The sequence below is a fragment of the Lissotriton vulgaris genome, chromosome 2_1 (genome assembly GCF_964263255.1).
Source record: "Lissotriton vulgaris chromosome 2_1, aLisVul1.2, whole genome shotgun sequence".
Lineage (NCBI taxonomy): Eukaryota > Metazoa > Chordata > Amphibia > Caudata > Salamandridae > Lissotriton > Lissotriton vulgaris.
In genome coordinates, this window is record NC_141687.1 from 675,646,898 (window position 1) to 675,662,897 (window position 16,000).

The 16,000-nt window shown below is 43.1% G+C and overlaps 1 protein-coding gene across 5 annotated transcripts in view; it reads left to right on the top strand.

The window, feature by feature from the left end:
* Positions 1 to 16,000, top strand: part of KIAA1549L (KIAA1549 like) — a 674,355-nt gene that overhangs the window by 631,945 nt on the left and 26,410 nt on the right. For all 5 annotated transcript variants that reach the window (XM_086955871.1, XM_086955872.1, XM_086955873.1 and 2 more), the window contains one exon: positions 698 to 843. In XM_086955871.1, the coding sequence (XP_086811997.1) occupies positions 698 to 843 (146 nt within the window). The remainder of the gene's footprint in view (positions 1 to 697; positions 844 to 16,000) is intronic.

Sequence of the window (16,000 nt, forward strand, 5' to 3'; positions counted from 1 at the left end):
GGGGGGGGGCTCAAGCAGAAGCTTTTCCGCATTGTGAGAAGGTCTGGAGCCTCCAGACAATTTCAATGTATTCGCCAGGTAGAGAGAGGAGGAAGTGTGCATGGCTCTGTGGGTGATGCAGGCAGTTTTGTAAATAGACCTTGCCTCAATGGGAAGCCACCGAAGAGAACCCATCTTCTTTCCGAATGCCACAATTTGAGATCTAAATATTGGGTAGTTTTACCATTGTCACTTAGCTAGACTGTCCGTGCAGGAAATGCGGCTGGTCGATAGCATGGTTACTTATTAACCTTCATTTCATCCCAGTTTTCTTTGAACAGCAGGATTTGTGACACACCACCATCGCATGTCGGCCCACCTGCATGCAAGATGCGCACGCACCACCTAGGCCTGCAATGAGAGCAGCATGCAACCAAGGGGCGGGCTGCAACACATCGGTGTGTGCAAGGGGATCCCTGGGGGCTGTAGATTTAGATTGCGGCAGTAATAAAACGGTGCATTGTGCAGCACAGTGTCACGCTAGACTAGCAGTCCCCTTATTAAAGTCACAGCAAAAGCTTGTCTAGAGATGTTGTATTGGGATGGGCTGCCACCTAGTGGCAAAGTGCCATGAATACCGGTCCTCTGAACTCGTGGAGAGCGTTTTCTACTTTTCTTATATTGTTTGTCTGCTTTTACCGTTTGTTGTTGTGCACAGGTCTACCTCAGACATGGGCAGCAGCAAGACTAGACTACCGGAGTCCAGTGGAGCCGACCCGAAGCACGACACCGTTGCCTACGCGCCGGCGTTAAGGAACCCGGTCCCAATGCCCCCCATGGACCAGTCGGCTTCCAATTACTCAGGTAACTGAAACTAATGAGGGCCGTCACATCCACAGCGCGCCTCACAAGGAAGTACAGAGTTAAAAGGCGAGACCAGACGCGAGGCAACCCACACCATTACGAAAACTCGAAAAAAAGCATTTTATAATGATATCCACGTTTTTTACAGAGTTCCATTTTTGGCTGTACGAATTTTTCACAGAAAAACAGCCATTTATCATCAATCACGTTCATACCTTATGTTTTCATGTCAATAATAGCTTTATAAAAATGATCGAATTTAGTTTATGGCAATATTTTCAGATGTTCATTTTTTTGTGGTCTTATTTCTGTAGTCTACCGATCACATCTTAAAATTTGAGAGTGACTCTGAGCTAGTTGCAAAAGTATCTCTTTGACAAGCTGCTTGAAGCTGTAGCCTCCACGGGCGCAGGGCTGAAGCAGTATTGTATAAAGCCCGCCTCGTGTTACAAAGAGAAGCATTCCACCTGGGGATGATTGCCAACGAGCTGGGCCTCTCTGCAGACAGGGCCGTGTGTGTTCAAAGGCCCACAAAAGATTCGTTGACAAGCGACGGGCACAGCCTTGCATTTTGTTCCTTGCAAATCAGCTTTTCGAGGTTCCTTTTCACCCTAAGCTTAATTGAGGCGGATTTCAATGCACCTGTGATACAGGTCTCTCTGCATGGCAGTCGCTGAATTTGAAAAACAATAGACATAAAGGATGTTTAATGGAATAGGAAGGATTCTAACCCAGAAAAATGTCTTTCTAAACGTGTGTGAATGGTTTCTGTGTGCACACAGGGGAACTCACAGGGGCATTCACACACAAAACTCAAGCAACTGCTCCTCGTTGGAATATATTTTGAAGTTTTTGAGGTCCCCATGGGAACGAGGCACTCTGCACAAGTTGGCAGCCAAGAGCATCTACGAGCCATTATCTTGCCTGTCGTGTTTTGGTGCTCGCCTCGCTCCTCTTGCCTCACTTGCATGGAGAGGTGTGCCACAAAGAGTAGCTTGCGCTCAAAGACTCATCCCCCAAAAGATGTCTACTAGATCTGACAAAGCAGTCCGGTGGAACAACTTGGGTCTCTCTTAGCTTCCAGATGATGGCGGCCGGTCTAACACAATCATGAGCCCTAAAAACTCTAGAAAATCTCTGTTGACCATTCCCACAATCGGGAGTGTGGTTCAAAAGTTAACACGAGCTAGAGCAGTTGATGTTTTTCTCTGTTTCCAGAGGTGAGTCATGTCACAGAAATTCCAATTAACTTCTTGTTTAAAGGTGATGAAAACATATTTACTCTTCAGGTAGGTTGGGCTTTTGTCTTTGTCTCTCTGTTGGAAGCAAGACTGCAGAATTTATCGTCAGTCTAGCATGGAGAAATGTGATACTAAAGAGCATTCACTTTGTAACTTCTCTTATGGCCTCATCAATTTGATGGTGACCCTCACCTGTTCACACCGGGAAAAGAGATTTACTTTTGACAGACATACATTTTCATCTGTTTTCAGGTGGAAAACTGCCCACAAAATACTTTTGAAAACTCACAAACCCGTGAGACTGCGTATGTCCATAATCTTTCACAGGTAGACTGTGTGTAGTAGTACCACAATGTTGGCCTCTGGGGAAGTGAATGTTGCAGACTAGGCTTCTTCCGGGCTGCTTCATGCATGACAGGCACGGGACAGGGAGGGATAGGCAGGTTTGGGGGAGGTGGCTGGTGATTAGGGTATGATAAAGGTATCAGGAAGGGCATATCTGGCCCCCAAATGATGCCTGAACACCACACCACAGAGAGGGAAAGGTTTTATTCAAGAAGTTTTTGGGGAATATTAGGCCTGGTTTGCATCAGGACTTTACTTTAATTAACTGGCTATGGCAGTGCCAGACAATGCTACCATGCCGGCTGCTCTTCAGATGTTGGGCACTGCAGGTAGGGTGGACCTGCTCCGTCCTGGCATTCTGGCACAGGCTTGGGTGGGTATGCAGCACCCAACGCACTCTGTGCCACATGAGGTTCCTGCTGCGGTGGCCATCTGCCTCCCGATCATGATGCTGCTCAAAGGTGAGGGCAGACCTCGGCAGGAGCTTGAGGTGCTTGACATGCGCTTCAAAGAGCATGAGGAGGCGTTGCAGCCTCCTGGCACATCTGGGCCTTGCGACTGAAGAGCTGGTCTTGACGGAGGAGGGTGGGGGGCGGTGCTGGGCAAGGTAACCTTCATGCATACATGCGTGCTGCTCAGAGGCTACTCAGAGCATAATGATCCCCCAGTGGAGACCAGGTCATTGGACCAAATGGCCCAGCCTCTCCCTGGGGTTGACAAGTACACTGGGGCTGGGACTATGGGCCCTGCCTCCAAGAAATGTAAGCTGGAGACTGCCGGGGCTAAATGTGTTCTGTCACCTCAACACAGAGGAGGCTGCGCCCTCTGAGTGTGTTGTTGGGGTCAAGGGCCTTTTGAGCCTGGGGCCACCCATGACAGCAAATGGCATGGGGTGGATATAGATGCGTGCAAACAAGAACAACGCTTATTAATTCAGCAGGCGGAGGAGTGATGGCCACAGATGTGCAAGGCACAGAAGGACATCGGTGGCTTGCTGGCAGGTAAAGGTGATTGGAGGGCAGTTTGGGACATGGCGGTTACATGGGTTGAGGACTTGCAAATCTGTTGGTGTTGGGTATGGTGTAGTTGAAGATGCAAAGGTTCCGGTGGAGTGCGCTTCTCCGGCACCAGCAACTTCTTAACAGGTGGTTGGCTGCAAAGAGGTTGAGGGAAAAGGGGTGCAGTTGCAGAACTTTGATGGGCGTGGGGTGGTCGGGGGTGGAGGGCGTGACAGAGGATGACAGACACAAGAAAAGTTTGGCTTACATGGGCTTGGCGATTCCACTGTGGTCTCACCTTTCCGATAAGACTAAGAATAGAATTTGGAAACATGAGTACGTTGACATTTTCAAACTACTGCACAGGGAGATAAAATCTAAGGAGGGTGCAAAAGAGGAGGAGTGGGAGTTGATTAGAAGACCCAGGGTCCCTATCAACATGGAGAATTCGACATCGACATTTATGATTTATGCCAGTATTTATGTTGAGTGACATACTGACAGTCAATTTCGTCGTCCAAGTACATGGACATCATTAGGAAGGCCCAAATACACTTTAGGGGTGTGTGAGTGGTCCAATGAACAAGACAGTAACCTGGATTGTGGGACATTCCTTGTGCACTGGGCGGCAAAGTATGCAGGCCAGCAGGTGTATGGACCGAACCTGGGTTAGCTGAGCAGCGGTCATGAAGGGCTAATGTGGAGTAAGGGGGGGGGGAGAAAGGGAGCACAGGTGACTGAAGATGGTGAGCAGTCTGTGCAGACATGGACAAATATCTTCATTGAAGGATGTTTGGTAGGGCAACTGAGGCACTGACTGGGTATGTGGAACAAGGTCAGCGAGTGAAAGGGGTAAGAATGAAGCATGATATCAGGGGTTTGGACTGGGAAGTGGGGTGAGGTGTCAATGGTGCGGGGAGAAATGAGACTGTCATAGTGATGTCATAGTTATGAAGTATTGCTAATGTTAATAAAGTGAGTAAGTGTTGCACCCCTGTCCAATAAATGCCTTTTACATTACAAAAGGACTTGGCATGTGGTTATTGCAAAAACCTACCTCTGATAGCACTCTTGTATAGACGGATAATCTACCATAGCTGCAGAATTTTCATGTGACTAAATCTGATTAAGAAGGGCAACACAACAACATTCCTAATTCAGTAAATTAGTTATAGGAACGTTGCTCTCATAAATACCTGCAAAATACTTACTTTATACTTAGATGAACAAAATATTTCGAGAATTAAACCCTTGTAGGTGAGTGGGGCATGAAAAACTCCCTAACATTGAAGCATTCATTTCCCTCAGGATGTTGTGTCATATTTAGAACATTTGCTCGTTTTGTTGCTCTGATCTCACATCTTGTAGTTTCATTTTTCCAAGCAGGATCTTGAATATTTCGTCTGATCTGGGAGATTAGGCTCTGTTAGAAATTCATTCCTGTTTTCATAGGGTTATTTATGCCTGTTGTTCCCGAGAGCCAAACATTTAACTGTTTGAATCTTTTCCCGAGTGCCTGCTTTCATTTGCTGTTTAGCAGGAGATAAAACCCCACCTCTGGGATTTGAACTTGCAGCTTGCAAGGCACTGCGCTCGCTAGGGATGTGGGTTCAGCGGCCTTACACTCTCGCCGTGTGCAACTGATGCGAACAAGCACGTCGGTAAATCCCAGTGTGGTGTCATTTAATTGCTAATGACATGTATCTATAAACAGAATGAGTATTAATAATGCAACGAGTGGCAAGTCTCTGGGGAAGGTTAATCCTGCAGCTCGGTCTTTCTGGAGTCTGCCTTGCTGCAGGGGCGGCTCTAGGCTCACGGTGGCCCTGGGCAGGGAGCGTAGGTAGGGGGCCCCGGAAGAGGGGGTCCGAGCAGGGCGGAGTTCGGAGGCCAGTGAAGAGTGGGGGGGTTAGGGTGTTTGGAAGTGGAACAGAGCCAGAAACTGCCAAATCCCTGCCAGGGGCCACCACGCAAATATGCATCCATCCTCAGAGGATTATTATATTAAGGATATATATTGGCGTGGTGGCCCCTGGGGTTTGGTGGCCTTGTGCAGGTGCACAGCTTGCACATGGCTTAGGCCGCCCCTGCTTGCTGCCGAGGAACACATGTGGCAAAAAGTGCATTGGATTCTTGTCCATTTACAGGGAACCTGGAAGTCTAACTAGCCGTGGTCCACAAGGACTTCTCTCTCACTCTTTGAAGAACACTTTCGTTCAGCTGAAGTCACCATGGGTGATTTATCCTAATTGATTGCTTCCTTCCGCACAGGATAAACACTGCAAGCATGGTCTTTCTTACTGTCCCCATTTCTTGTCCCTCGTCGCTGTTTTCCCATGTTCCTCGTTGTTGACAATCACGGTTGCCAGTATCCTGTGACTTTTCTTTTTGTTGTTTCAATCTCTCGTGCTGTTCTATATATTGAAAGTATTCTTAGAGCTTGACAAAAAGAGTCATTTGACCCCTTTAATCTATTGTTTGCGTTTCTTAAAGAAGAGAGATGTCCGTTTTAACTAAAATATTCCTTGTAACAACTAAATACTGTTTACCTACTCTAACGGTACCACTTAACGTATCTCCTCTTTGTAGCCTGCATCATCTTAGGCAATATTATATTTCATTTTTAAAACTTGTTGACACAGCTTTGCCTTTGATTTGCTGGCTAGGGCCCAGGGCGACCTTTTCAATACACCCCGATCATTTTGAGGCATCTGTAATACCATGAATGCTGAATAACGTGTAAAGTGGCACCTCATTCATTGTGACTTGGACATTGATTGAACAGCCTCCTTTTCAACTTTTAAAAAAAAATGTCGCATAGATAGGTTATGGCCCAAGTGACAACGGTTAAGAATTCCAATATTTAGTGGATAAGTAGCAAATAGAACGCTCCCCTTTATGTGCTTTTCTGATGATGCTGAACTGTTTAAGAAGAGTTGTGGTTGATAAATCTATGGAGTACATATAAACTGCTAAAAAAATAGAAGGTCCTTTTTCCCCGAAGAGCTCAATAATAAATGTACAGATATATAAATAGAGATCACTTCACCACTGGAAGCAAATAGAATGCATTTAAAATGTTTTCTTTCCAAATTTTCCCTTGCTGAGCAACATTTGTAAATTCTGTGCATTCTTTTTTGCTAGAGTGACATAGTAACCCATTAGAGGCCTGCTCTTGCAGTCATGGAGAGGTGAATTAGGATTGTCTTTGGTGGGTGCTGTGATTGGCCAGTGGTGACCGTGGGCCACCTATACTAGTGCATCTCAGATGGATAACCAAGATACTCCCTTTGGGCTCTTGACTCGCCAGAGGTGGTAGAGAGGAAGAGCAGTCGCATATTACTCTAGAAGTCAGTAGTAGGTGAGAACCTTAGGTACAGGAGCAGAGTGATACAGTAAATAACGCTCAATTCACTGAATGCCCAGGCATGGCTATCAAACGTGAAACAAATATATCTTTAATTACAGGCAAAGAAATGGGCTACAAAACCAAATAGCCAAAGGACCTATTACAATGTTATCTAGTGGTCGAACAGTTCAGTCAGTTTGGTTGGTTAAATTAAGTGGTTGGTGGTTTGAAGTATGGCATGTATGTTTTACTATGTGCAAAGTCTCACATAATTGGGCCAAGGTGTCAGACAGGAAGCTGCAATGTATTCAGTTGGATTTTACAGTTTTCAATCTGGTCTTAATTTTACCAGACTTCTCTGAACGCAAGGCTGGCCACTTCATGTGGTTGTAGATATCTGGGATAGTCTCTATTAAAAAACGGTCCAAGGGAGGAGTCAAGATGGCGGGCTGACTCCACCGAGTGAAGGCTGCTGCATGATGCTGCTCTGCCGGGAAACTGCCTGAGAATTACTTAATGTGAAAACGCAAAAAGGCAAAGGCAAAGCACCTTTTCTTCTTTCATACTCAACCAGCAATTTTGGAAAAGCCAACCAAGTCGAGCGGCAAATTTCAGAAAACAAGGGCACCAATTGTACTTATGGAAAAAAAACGGCAAGCGGCGGCTTTGAAGTCCCGGCGTTATCTCACGGCTTTGCTTTGCAACACAGACACTCCGCTCTTGCTCTGCACAACAACAGGGGTGTTTTTTTTTTTTTCTGCATGACCACAGCCTGCCGCTTACCGCTTGTCGGTAACTTCAATTAGCTTTAATGATACGTGCTCTCTTTCAAACCGTTAGCAGGAGCTTGCCTCGTTTTTGGATATACGCGGCAGCCCGCCCTGCTCACACGCCGATAAGGAAAGTCAGCTGGGCGTGTTCACCACTACAGCTGACAGCTCACCAGGAACGGCAATCATTTTTCGAAAGAGCACAAAGAACACAGAGGACGCTGCGGAGAAGAGAGACGGCAGTGCCAGAGAAGTCGATGTCTGCACGTCAGATAAGGACCACACGGAGCCGGAAGACTGCTCTGGCAGGAAAACAAACAAACGCAGGTACGATGGCGGCTGTGGTGGCAGGGGTGGCGGCAGCAGGGGTTTCAGGCAATAACAGGGAATCCCCCTCGGTACAAGACACTTGCTGTAATGCTAACAGTGGGGGCGCGAACAGCTTTAATCCTGACCACTCCACTGATGAAAATATGTGCTGTGAAGGGAAAACCGCTCCCCCTGAGCTTAAACTTGGCTTAGAACGAATGACTGCAACTAAGACCAGTAAGAAAACGAATAATAAGGAGCAAGACGAGGACATACTATCTGTAAAGAATTTAGCGGTGGCTGAAATTAGTAAAGTGAAAAGTGATAAATCTGTGACTAAAGCTAAAAATTGTGAGATGCAAAATCGGCATAAGGCTCCTAGTGCAAATGTTGCAAATGTTGAATCAAGCTCAGACTCTCTAAACCTAGCTCCGGAAACCCTGCTAGTGAGCAATGTAGCTCCATCTGCTCAAGGCAATATGGCCACGTTGATCACAGATGAAGTAGAGGGATTACAGAACTTGGCTCAGATTCAAAATAAAAATGTGGACCCGTCTACAATTACTAAAAAGAACCTCCGATCACAGGCAGATCAAAATGAAAAAGGGAGGAAGAATAACGGGGAAGGCTTACCTCATGAATCTTCGGTTGCAACTGATGAAGACTCTAACCTAGAGTACGAGGAAATAACAGACGAGGAGGGAGGCGATGAAGGGCCTAAAACTCTAGTTCCTAAAAAAACTGCATCCAGGAAAATCAAGATGAAAGTCAAAACTAAGCAAAAAAATCTACTACTCAAGTCAGTCAATAAAGAACCTTATGGAAATAAAAAAAGCTGCTTAATCGATGATAGCCCGTTGAGAAGATGGATGGAGGCTAAGGGGGGTGTCAAGAATATGGCTTTAAGATTATCAGGTGCCAGCCCCGATGAAGGGCAAAGCTCTCATGAGACGAATTTAACCAACCTAATAGATTCCACTGGCAACACCAACTTAGATGCTCCATCTACGAATCAAGAGACATCTCAATATGTGGCCTTGACAGATACTGATTTAGCGACAGGAACCTCTCCATTAAGTATAACCACCTCCCCTACTCATATTCTCAATACCTCTATTAGTCCGGCTACGTACAATATAGAGTCGAATGAATATGAAGATCAGGATCTTGAAATCATTACCCTCAGCTCTGACCCACCAAAAGAAGATACTGAAACTATAATATCAAGTTTGAGGATAAGCCAGATACAGCCAACTGGAACCCCTGCTGAAAATAGGGGTGATAATTTTGAATCTGAAGGTATAGAGCAGAGGGCAGATGACTCAACACACCAAAGCCAAGAAACTTTAACAGAGCCCAGGACACTATCTGGCACAAGACCTCAACAATTGGTTTCAGACGATTCATCCAACACTGCTAATACTTCTAATAACCCAGACCCAACAAAGATATCTATGGAATCAATTATGCAAACTCTCTTAGAGCAAAAAGCGGTGATACAACAACAATATTTACAATTAAGAGAAGACAACACTAAGATGCAAGAAACTATGCGAGACATTTGTATAGGTCTGGGAGGTGTGACAAAAGAGATAGAAGACATAAAACAACGCATTGTTGAAGTGGAAGGAGATGCCAATAAAACTTCACTAACAGTTCAACAGAATACATCAAGAGTCTCTAAACTAGAAGATAAAGTGGAGGACTTGGAAAATCGTGCACGCAGACAAAACCTTAGATTATTTGGTATACCAGAGGGAATGGAGGGGTCCGACCCGAGGGCATTCATGATGAAACTTCTTCAGAGAGCCTTTACAGATCTTGCTGATTGGGACTGGGATTCTCAACTACAGAGAGTACACAGATTGCCTTTGATTCAAAGAAACACAAGTAGTAAATTTCCCCGACCATTTCTGATTTATTTTGGTAATTTCCTTTTGCGGCAAGCTGTTTCACTGAAAGCCAGACCCAACAACCCTGTGACTGTGGATTACTTAACTTTTTTTGTGAGATCAGACCTGAGTAAGGGTACAATGGACAAACGCTGGGAGCTCAGGAAGATGATAGATGCCTTCAAAAACTTAGGATGCATGGCCTATCTATAAGAGCCCGCTCGCCTTAAGATTATACGTAATGGCCAGGTGACTTTCTTTACTGATCCTGAAACCGCTGAAAAAACTCTGGAAAATTTTTCTAGGGAAAATGAAAGGGACAAACAAAAAGAAAGAGAAAAGGATTAAGAAAACTAATGTGATGTAAAACTGGAGTACACCAATTTCCCTTCTTTGTGGTTTCTCTGAGCTCTCTATTCCGAATATTATCCTTTATGCAGGATAGGTACTAGTTCATTGACACTAAGGCTTTTTTCTCTTTCTTTGAATCTTTTTGTAGCTGGGCTTAATGGTTGTATGTTGGGTGTGTATTAACTTTGAGCAATTAAAGATGCGGCATGTGCAGCTCAACATGCTAGCTCCTTCACTTCGCTGCCATTCCAGCGGCAGCTCAAGATAGAGGGGTGCTCCCCCCTAGGGGACGGGAGGTTGCGAGGGCAAGGTCGGGGTCCTTGCAGGGGAGGGCTTGACCCTTTGGGTTGGGGTTGGGGGAAAAATGGGGGGAAACAATGGATTGCAGGAATCGACGATTTCTTAAAGTTTAGCGAGAAAAATCCAATCATTATGAAAAGGGCTAAGATAGAGGGGAGAAATAGGTATTGGAAGACTATTACAATATCAAAATGTCTAGAATAAGAATACTTAGTTGGAACGTAGATGGTTTAAATAGTAAAAATAAAAGGAATTTGGTACAAGAGGAGATTAAAATGTATAATCCGAATATTGTAGTGCTCTCAGAGACACATGTAAAATACCAAGACCGCAAACTACTTTCACAACTGAGCTATGATTTGGTTGTATGCTCTACCTTAAACGAGACTATTAGGGGGGTAGCTATTTTAAAACAAAGAGGTGCTCGATTGGAAATAATTGAAACGGCTTCAGATGCCCGGGGTAGATGGGCAATTGCACAGATGCAATGTGGTAGTGTTAAAATCGTTCTATGCGTAGTATACAGACCAAATATTGATGATCCCAAAGTTTTCGAAGAGTTAAGTTTAGAGTTATTAGAATGGGAGGTAGAAACAATTGTAGCAGGGGATTTTAATTGTACTATTGACTACAAAGTAGACTCCACTGGGCAAAGTAAACATAAAAGAATGCATAAAGTTAGAGCAGCTATCTTAGAATTAGTAAGATTGAACAATATCAGAGATGTATGGCGATCAAAATACCCTTTGCTGGCAGGCTTTACTTACTATTCTGTACCACACAAATCTTGCTCAAGAATAGATATGATTTGGGCTTCTGAACTTATAATAGACAACAGTGTGATTGACATTTGTCCCAAAGTCACTTCTGATCATAATCCCTTGTTACTTGAAGTCACACTAAAAGATCAAACTATAGAACCACGAAAATTCACCTTCCCAAGACATTTAATTACAGATACAAGATTTATTACCTTACTCAATCAACATATACAGGAGTTTATTTCAATTAATATCAATTCAGCTAATATAAACATGGTGTGGGATTCATGTAAATGCAGTATTAGAGGATTTGCCCAACAATACATATTTAGGCAAAATGTTGAGAGCCGCAAAAACAATAAACTAATAATTTCTAATATACGGAACATGGAAATAAGCCTTGCAGAGGCTTCACGTCATTCAAAAAACAATGTTGAAGGGATTAGGCTAAAACTGGCTGAACTACAAGCAGGATTAAAAAAACTCTGAAAGATACATTTCTAAATTACAAAAGTATAAATTTGATCAATACGAAGGTAGTGATCGTATTGGGAAATTATTAGCTTTTAAAACTGCGGATAAGAAGGCTAAAACAAAAATTAAAGAAATAGTAGGCTTAGATTCAAACACCTACGATCGAACGGATGAAATATTAAACCAGTTTGTTAAGTTTTACCAGCAACTTTATACACCTGAGGCTTCACCACTAAGGCAGATATAATTCAATATCTAGATAAACACCTATCTCCATCTCGGGCGCTAAATACAGAAACGCTTCAACAACTCAACTCAGAAATAACATTAGAAGAAATTAAACGTGCCATAGATAACTTACCCTTAGGGAAGGCGGTTGGGGAAGACTGTTTACCTGTGGAACTCCACAAATTATGTGCCCAGGAACTATTGCCATTATTAGTGAAAGTGATAAATTTAATTAATGTTTCCAAACAAGCACCTCCATCATGGAAAATAGCGAAAATTATATATTTTTTGAAAAAGGGGAAACCGGAAAAAGAATGCGGATCATATCGACCGATCTCTTTACTTAACTCTGATGTTAAAATCTTTGCTAAAATTCTTGCAAATCGGCTAGCTCCCATCATGCCATATATTGTTAATCTTCAACAACACGGTTTTGTAATGGGCAAGGACACCACCACACATTTTAATACATCAATTACAGCCTTTGATGTAGCTGAAGCTACTCACACCCCGCTCGGTATGATTATGTTAGATGCGGAAAAGGCATTCGACCGAGTGGGGTGGGAATATCTGTGGGAAGTATTAAAGAAATTGGGACTTTCAGGGTCTTACTTAGATTGGGTAAGGTCTCTTTATGATGACCCTCTGGCTTTGATAAGCTATGGCGATAAAAACTCAGCTAACTTTAAGATTGCAAGAGGTACAAGACAAGGCTGTCCCCTTTCTCCATTACTTTTTGCTCTTTCTTTAGAACCGTTTTTAAATGCAATAAATGAACAAATTAATATTATTCCAGCGAATCATGGGGGGATAGTTCTTAAACTAACTGCCTTTGCTGATGACATAGCAATATATACAACCGATATTAATAAAGCTATGCCAGAAATTATCAATGAAGCACGCAAATATGGTTTAATCTCAGGTTACAAATTGAATGTGAATAAAACCCAAATCATAGTTAATTATACTCCGGATGTTCACCTCTACGATACTTGTAGTGAAGCAGTCTATCTTGGTATTAAATTAGCAGCCAAAGTGGGGAGAATTTTGGAAACTAACTACGAGACATTCTTAAAAGAAACTACTATAACTCTTAAAAAGTGGCATAAAATCCCTCTTAGTTTATTAGGCCGACTTAACTTGATTAAAATGAAAATACTACCGAAATTACTTTATTTGTTTAGAGCCATACCATTACAACCGAATCAACTTTTTAAAAAAAAGTTAGATAGCATATGTAGCAGCTTTATCTGGGGGTACAAAAAGGCACGTAGGTCTATTAAAATTCTAACATTGCCTATAGCTAAAGGGGGACTTGCATTTCCGGATTTTAATTTATACTTTTTGGCTACTTTTTTTTTTCGAATAAGGAGCTTACTAAAAAATGAGTCTCCCCTATTTTTCCATCAGTTTATGCTGGGTGCCGAATCTAACCAATTCCTGCTTCGTACTCACGACCCAAACTATTTCAAGCGGGTCAAATTTAAGACTGCTAAACACGCTACAAAAATTTGGAATAAAATCTTGCACATTAGTAAGAGGTCATTTTCTAATGCTGAACTCAGACTATGGAACAACCCTGGTCTCCCGGGTATCTTTTCAGATGGGACAGGGAATCGATGGACTAGCTGTGACATTAACACTTTAGGAGATTTATTTGGATTCAATGGTATGTTAGATTTTGAAACATTGAAAATAATAAATGGTGTAACGAACGATATGCACTTTAAATATCGCCAGATAAGAGACTTTATTTATAACAAAATGAAAATTACGGAAGCTACCCAATCCGATATTTTGGAGTGTTTATACTCTGCTAAAACTAAATCACTAATAAAACTGGGATACCAACTTCTAATTAAAGACAAATGTGAAGATACCATCAAAATTGCATCTAAGTGGTCCCGCAGATTAAACCTTGATATAAACTCAAGGCAGATTGAAAGCGCTCTAACTCATCTAAGCGATATTGTGCACTCCTCTAACCTAAGAATGCAGTCGTATAGGACAATCACTGAATTATATTACACACCACAGAGAATTTCCTCATGGACGCAAGGGAATTCACTTTCCGATAAATCTAAATGTGCGAAGTGTGACACACATGCTGCTGGTATAGAGCATATGCTTTTCTCCTGCCCCGCACTCTCCAGTTATTGGAATGGAATAACAGATCTTCTTAAATCCAACAGATTAAGACTCCTGAACTTTCTCCACAGCTGGTCTTATTAGACATTCTTGAGACCAATTGTCCAAACCAGGACCTTATAACAATCTTGTTTGCTTGTGCAAGACTAACCACAGCAAGGGCATGGATCTCTAAGGATCCTCCAACTGTAGCTGAGTGGCTAGCATTGGTTATAGAAATTAGAACTATGGAATTTACACTGGCTAAATACAGAGGACCTAAAGCCCTTGCTAGAAAAGAAAAGATTTGGAAACAATTTTTTGTAGTATAAGAAATGGGAACTGTTAAAGGTTATGTGCCAAACAATATTTTTATGCTCCCCCAATTAATTAACTAATTAATTTAAATAACTCATTTTTTCCCGTTTTGCTCCATATTCTCTTATTTGTTTAGTCTTTTTTCTCCTCTCTTTTGACTACTACTCTCTCATTTGCAAAATTACATTGATTGGATTTTTATGTCTATTAAGCTTGTTGAAAATTGTATCTATGTATTACTTCTGTCTTTGTCGTTTTCTGCAACAATAAAAACAATAAAATAAAAAAAATAAAAAAATAAAAAACGGTCCAAAAATCCACTAACCCAAAGATCCACCACTGCAACATGTCTTATAGTCAGTGTCCTCTACAACCCAGTTCTGGGATGTGCTGAGCGATTGATACTATCATACGCAATGTCCAGCCCCCTGAGGTCCCAAACTTCGGGAAACTCTGTCTCCAAATCGCTAGTTATGGTCGACTTTTAGTTGGAAGGACAACAAGAGAACTAAAGCACACACTGGTTACACAGTTAGCACTGAGAAATCCAAGTTTTCAACGTTAAAACCATTTCTCCAATAAGAAAGAAATCAACCTTGAGTAACAAAGGCCCAAGGGGAGGGGGAACATTGTGGTGAGAATCTCTCAGCTCGACTGGGTTGCAGCTACTTGAGAATAAATAATTCTAAATTTGGCAGAATTATGGCATTAGGTGTAAGCAAACAGCAGTACCACTGAGGTCTAAACCCGCTCTTCAGGCTCAGGTGCGTGTGATATTGAGGCAGAGATGGAACCCGTTCCTTGGGCTCTGGCTGCACGCAAAATTGGGGCTTTTGAATTTGTGGCGGCCCGCACAACAATGCAGGCAAGAGATACATGTGGGGTAGATAGCGGCTGAAACTCACTCCCTGGGCTGCTGCTCCAGTTGCAGGAAGGTAGGTGAGGGTGCCGACATGTCCAAGGAAAACAGGGCTGGGCTCAGTACTGGCTGGGTAGCCGAGTCCTGTGTGCGCTGTTTGTGCACCCGCCGCCGCCGTGATGCTCTGCTTCAGAAAGGCAGAGACTAGGGGCAGGGCAACCTATTCATCGCGGGGGGCGAAAGTGACACATGCTTAGTGCGACTTTCACACTTCCTTTCCCACATCTTTCGCGGCACCCCTGGCTCCTGATAACGGCGCACCAGGTAGCCGTGGCGCACAGTTTGGGAACCACTGCAGTATACCATTCTACAGTATTAAATAACACACTTTGCTTTAGTGGGATTCTGTGGAGTTTCACGAGCAGGCGGAGTATGCAGTGCATGCTTTATTTGGTACTGTTTCTATATACTTCATGTAAGGACGACAATATAAATATGTTATCTCCAGCACGTTTATCGATTTACAAGTAACTGTCTCAAGTGAAATCAATGCAACATTGCCACCCAGTGACCTTAAAGCAAATAGCAGGTAGGCTCAAAATCAGCCTTATGTTCTAGCTCGTTGCATCATTGGCGAGAGCCAAGTCACTGGCACAGTATGAAAGCCAAAGAGGTTGAAAAATCATAGAAGTCCCAAAAGCATAAGTATGTCTGGTTCTGAAGTCCCAATACAAACAGCGCACAAAAATGACACACTTACCGAGCATAACTGGGCGTCATAGAGGACATGCGGGTGCCCCAAAGCACATAGATGGCAGCAGTATTAAGATCGCAA